Source organism: Gossypium raimondii, chromosome 5, assembly GCF_025698545.1.
Source record: "Gossypium raimondii isolate GPD5lz chromosome 5, ASM2569854v1, whole genome shotgun sequence".
NCBI lineage: Eukaryota > Viridiplantae > Streptophyta > Magnoliopsida > Malvales > Malvaceae > Gossypium > Gossypium raimondii.
Genome location: NC_068569.1, coordinates 10,885,289 through 10,890,925, shown reverse-complemented (window position 1 = coordinate 10,890,925; position 5,637 = coordinate 10,885,289). Strand labels below are relative to the sequence as shown.

The 5,637-nt window shown below is 33.3% G+C and overlaps 1 protein-coding gene across 1 annotated transcript; it reads right to left on the bottom strand.

Annotated features, from left to right (window-relative positions):
* Positions 1-3,640: 3,640 nt before the first annotated feature.
* LOC105765897 (EPIDERMAL PATTERNING FACTOR-like protein 2) lies at positions 3,641-5,519 on the bottom strand. The gene is made up of 2 exons (XM_012585172.2): positions 4,330-5,519; positions 3,641-4,236 (listed from the first exon to the last, which is right to left on the bottom strand). Exons 1-2 carry the CDS (start codon positions 4,436-4,438, stop codon positions 3,938-3,940), a joined length of 408 nt encoding a protein of 135 aa, XP_012440626.1. The 5' UTR covers positions 4,439-5,519; the 3' UTR covers positions 3,641-3,937.
* Positions 5,520-5,637: the final 118 nt, after the last annotated feature.

Genomic DNA, 5,637 nt, shown 5'->3' with positions numbered 1-5,637 from the left:
TATGATTGTATATGATTGATTTCTGATATGAATGTTTAATGATATGAAAATATCTGTAATTGGTCTGTATATTTTGATAATGCTTTATAACCCTGTTCTGGCTACAGATATGGGTTAAGGGTGTTACAGATATCCTTGTTGATGTGTGGGATCAGCAAGGAAGAGATACATAAGAGGATATAGTGGTGTTGATGAAGGCCGATTTACCTTGTTGGGGTGGAGAACTAGAGAGTAAAATGAGTGACTATGGTGGAGGTGGTTGGTGGGAGTAAATTGGTAGAGTATAGGCAAGTGTATTGGAGAGTCTATTCTTTGTTCATTGTCTTAAGGGTTATTTATAGGTGAAGTCTCGTATTGGGTGGTTTTAACGTGACAGACTTGCAATCAAACCATTATTGTGGGATACGTGGGGAAAATGTCTACAATGGGACGAAGATAGCTGTGATGGGAGTTGGGACGTATCGTGCCATTCCCTTTAATTCATTGTACGAAGTAGTTGAACTCACGTGGGGTTGGGTGACTAAAAGGATCACGTTCTCAACAGAAGGTTGGGTATTTAAAGGAATGAGTGGTGGCTTCATTTTGTCGAGCTTGTTTGATAGTTACCTCTTACCTAACCGGGTGATTGAGTCAGTAGTGAAACTCCTGGTGACCTCTCGGCCTAAAACGGGTGAAGTATGTTCCTCGGGTAGCTTTTCATACTGTCACATTAATTTGATATTAATTTACAAATTATCCTTACATACATCCATTAAAAAAAAAGAAATAGGAGAACTTTTTCCAACAACGATTTGTTGTTATATATATTCTAAATGACTCACAAACTCTTAAATTTCAACTTGATCATGTTTATAGCGAAGGTAATCAAATTTCAGATACCATGGCAAAGGTGGCGTTAAAAGGCCAGTCGGGGATGAGGGTGCTAGAGCTATTGCTTCAAGAAATTGCTTCGATGCTGGTTGAGGACGTGCTTGGAGCTAGTTTCTACAAAGAAATGCTGCAGTAGTTGATGATGTTGTCTTGTATCGCGCGCGCACAAAAAATATTATGCATTTAATCGTTTTCAACCCTACTATATTTAAGTTGTTGTCATAATAATAATGTACCAATCAAATTTAGACTAATAATCAACAATATATATTTAAAAAATAACGGTGATATATTCTTTATTATTATTAGATTTATCACACTCATAATATGAGTGAACAAAAACTTTTATACTAAAGAAATAGATTTATAAAATTATGTTAACATATCTCTATATGAATTTATTGGTATTGTGTTTGATTTCCAAATAATATTTTTAATTTTAATATTATATAAAAGATAAAAAGATAAAATATTTATTATCTTTTAAAGTAAAAGTAATTTAAAATTTTAATTAACTCATGACACCAACTAAAAATAAAAATGTATATAATATTAACTTTAGAGATTATTATTAAAAATGATAATTATAATTAATTTAGGCATGACATAAAAAATAAAAACACTATTGTTGGTCCAATGGAGTGTAGTTTCCATGTAACGTCCTTATACACCTTCTTTTACGTTTTCCAAAGTTCATGCTTTTTGGATCTGCCGTAGACTTTGTGGAAATTTATGCAACGCGAATTGAACCACAATGATTTCCCGTTGGTGGATTTTTTTGTTTAAATTTTATTAAAACCCTGCGATATCAAAACTTAATACTGAAGAAAGTATAATTTAGTTTTATAAAAAAAAGTTGATATAAACTCGAAAGTTGGATAATTAATTGGTAGCCAAACTGATTCAATCCTGTGCAAATAGATTTGTTTCCTTCTCTTTTCTTTTTGAAAATATTAAATACAAATAGCAATTAAAATCTACAAATACTGACAAGACTGACAAAAATAGCCAGAAGGGACACCACTTTAGACTTCGGTCCAGAACCGCTACAGCTTCGATCCTTAAAGACAAAGACACATTGACCCAACAACAAGACCTTAAGTCACTCGTGTGTTTCCACTTTTAATATTTATATATAAATATGGGCGATTTTTCAAATATAAAATTACTGAAATTAAATATGTCCGTCGATAATCCACATTTTAGAACACAAATGACCGACCAATTAAACAGCCCAAAGAAGGTGACATCCTGAATTAGGAAAAATGGAAAGAAGACATGCCCAAATATCATATGTCAGTCCAAGGGAAAAGGGGGCCGGCGGCAAGTGGTAGGTTTGATTTGAGTTAGCTTGAGGGTTTAATTAGCCAATCAACTTGTTGTCTAAGCAGGCGTAAGAGATAAGATCTTTTGAAAGATTTTGCTCCTGCTTTTAGTTCACGTTATGGTCCATGAACAAATTGGGGATGTAAACTAAGCCTAAATCCCCAAATAATTGAGCCGGTAACAGACAGAAATTACAGTCCCTATCATTTGTTTGATTGATTGGATAACCCAAAAGGGCCCATTACACATTGAGGCAGGTACCACCTATGAGAACCCGGAAAATAATAAGATGGAATTTACACGCCAAGTGCTCGGCTTTTGTCTTCATCAAGTCCCTAAATCCTCAATAACGCATAACAAAATTTTGTAATGTTTATAATTTTTTTTGTTAATTTAATTTTTTATTAAATTTAATCATTAATTTTTTAAAAACGAGTCAAATTGTTTTATTTAACAAAAATACTAATTAAGACATCAATTTTTTTAACAATGTTGGTGTGGCAACTTTCATAGTAGTCCACATGTACTTCATGTTGACATGACACTATTTATTTTATACGTTTTATAATGTATAAAATTTTAAATTAACAATTGTAAAATTACACTTTATCTTCCGAAAATGATAAAGAAATTTGATTTAATTCTTTAAAATTATAAAGATATAGACTATTAAAATGATAAAATTACATATTTACTATTATAAAATATACAATTTAATTCGATACCCAAAAAAATTCTCGCTTCACCCCTAGTATCATATTTAAAATTAACACTTTAATTAGTATTTTGTCAAATTAATAACAATTTAACTTCTTTTAAAAGGTTGATAATTAAATATATATTTTTAATGGTTGAGAGTCAAAGTTAGCTAAAAAATAAGGGCCAAATCAATAAAATTGTAAATATTAAACGCTAAATTTAATATTATACATAAGGAAATGAGATATAATGTGTGTATGAAATTGTTGATATTTGTAGAGAGAGATAGAGCTGGTGCAAGTAGGATAGGAATATACCATACATGCGGAGGAGCAATTCATTTACATTGGTGTAAAATTAAAGTGGTTGTACACCATTCGTAATTTGTTATACGATTAATGTTTTAACAATCTAGTCATTAAATTTAATGCTGCAATTATATAGATTATGCATGTCAAATTTAATATAAATAAAATTCCTAACAATTTGTTTTATGTAAAGAATTTCAACCACTAAATAAATATTAATATATACACTATTTTAGATCGATATGATAGAGATATTGAATCGATTAGAAAATTTATATAGACGAAAAATACAATTATATCAATAAATTTAACAATTAAATTATTAAAATATTAATCATACAAAAAAAAATTATTTTAATTTTTCATCGATATAAATAAATCCCACTCCGTGCCGAAATATCTGCTTAAAGCGTGTAATGTTAAACTGTGACAGTAGCTCATGTTGATCTGTTTTTCATTTTGTTTGAAGAAAACATTCTCTTGTCGGTATATCGTAAGTTGACAATATATATTCCCCACAAGTCTCAGTCTAAAATATTTAAACTGAAACGTGCAAAGGACTTGGAATCATCTGTAAGTAAAGCATTGCAACAAAGGCTAACCTTTTAGGGACAAATTGAATTTAGTTTTTTTTTTTTTCCTTTTGTACAAATGGTTAAGAAAAATCATCTGACTCAACAGAAAGAGGAGAAAATATGGTGAAGTCTAAAGCAGTGTGAGTACGTGGTTTTAGTTCATGGGTTGTAAAAGGTAGGACCACACTTGCATTTCCAACTCTCAGGCTCATAATTTGCGTACTGTAAATCCACATGGATTCGTTTGCTTGTGGTAGGCACTTGAATGGCTTCACACGGGGTGCAGCCATAGCATTTGCGTTCACAACTTGGAGGGCTTGACCCTATCCCCAGTTTACTTACCCCTTCAGCCTTTGCTTCTTCAAATGTGACACCGCTTCTTTCCTTGCTTTTAGAACTCTGCAGAGACATTTCTTTTGAGCTAAATGGAACTTGTAATGGCTCTGGGTTCTTCTGGCCTGTGGTTGATCAAAATCAAGGAGGATTTAATATAGAATTAATGATCTAATTAAGGAATGTTAATACACATAATCATTGAAAGGAAAGCTAACCTGGTTGATGAACACCAAAACCATCAATTGGTGCTAAAGGCCTGCTAGTGGCACAAGTCCATCTTACTATTTGAAGAGCCAACAGAAAACAAAACAACCTTCCCTCCATATCTTCAAAACCCTCAAATGGTGATGATGTTGATTGACTAATTATGATGGCATGTGAGAGAGGAATGAATGGTGGGGGAATATAAAGTGGTGTGGGAAATGCCTGGAAAATACTAAATCCCACTTCCCAAAGTCAAAAAAAGAAAAGAGGCTTAACAACCTCTAGTATTTCTTGGATTTTTCTCCACTCAACTCTCCTCCTTATCTTGCCATGGCATGGAAATATTGCTTCACAAGCAAATGATTCTCTTTTCTTGTCATATGGTTTAAAAAAAAAAAGAAGCTTAAAAGCTTAACCAATTTCACTCCTAAGTGACAACTCAACTTCAAGAAAACCCTTTTCCCTTCTAGCCTATTGCAGTGTTGCTTCTCCTCACAAGCAAGTACACATCTCTCTTCCCTCCCCCTTCAAATCATTCCACTAATATAACACTATTTTGAAGATTGTGGGGTTGTATTAGCTACGGATAACAGCTGCCTGTTTTGGGTCTAAGAGACCTATGAATCAGAAGAACTCCACAGCTTTTGCCTAGGCTGCTGTGCCTTTTAACCTCTGATAGTTTCCTTTTTCCTATTTAGGGTAAAGTTAAATCGAGTGGCAGAGTCCCATTTCTGCGCATCAATGACTGAGACATTCAGAACTGCAGCAATCTTAAATGAGTTTGTTAAAAGAAAAAAAAAGAACACGGTGACCACTTGGGGTCAACTTGTTCACAGTTTGGTAGGTGGGAAACACACAGGCTAATGTACCCCTTTGATCAAATCATGATCGTCCATTTGAACAATCATCCATGATGGCAATTAAGATAATCTTCTGGTCCCTGATTCTATTCCTTTTTTAAAAGATCTCCAGGTGTGCACATTAATAGAGAGTAGTGAATCTTACCAGACATACAGTAAAACAGTATACCATCTTATTTCCTTTTTCTAAAGCATATCCATTTTCTTCTTCTTATGGGTGAAAAAGGCAGACCAGGGGCTACCCAGTAAGCATGCAAATATCTTAAAGCCAAAGGTCGATGATACTAATTCAATGTTATATCTGAAAAATAAACTTTGAGGTGATGGCTTTGAAACTAAGCCAAGGCAAGCAAAGCTAGAAATAAGGAAACCTTGATTGCAACACTCACTCACCGTACTTTTTTCTGATAGTCTGGGCAGTAGGCTCTCTGCTGGCTAATCTTCTGGAGCTTAGGGGAG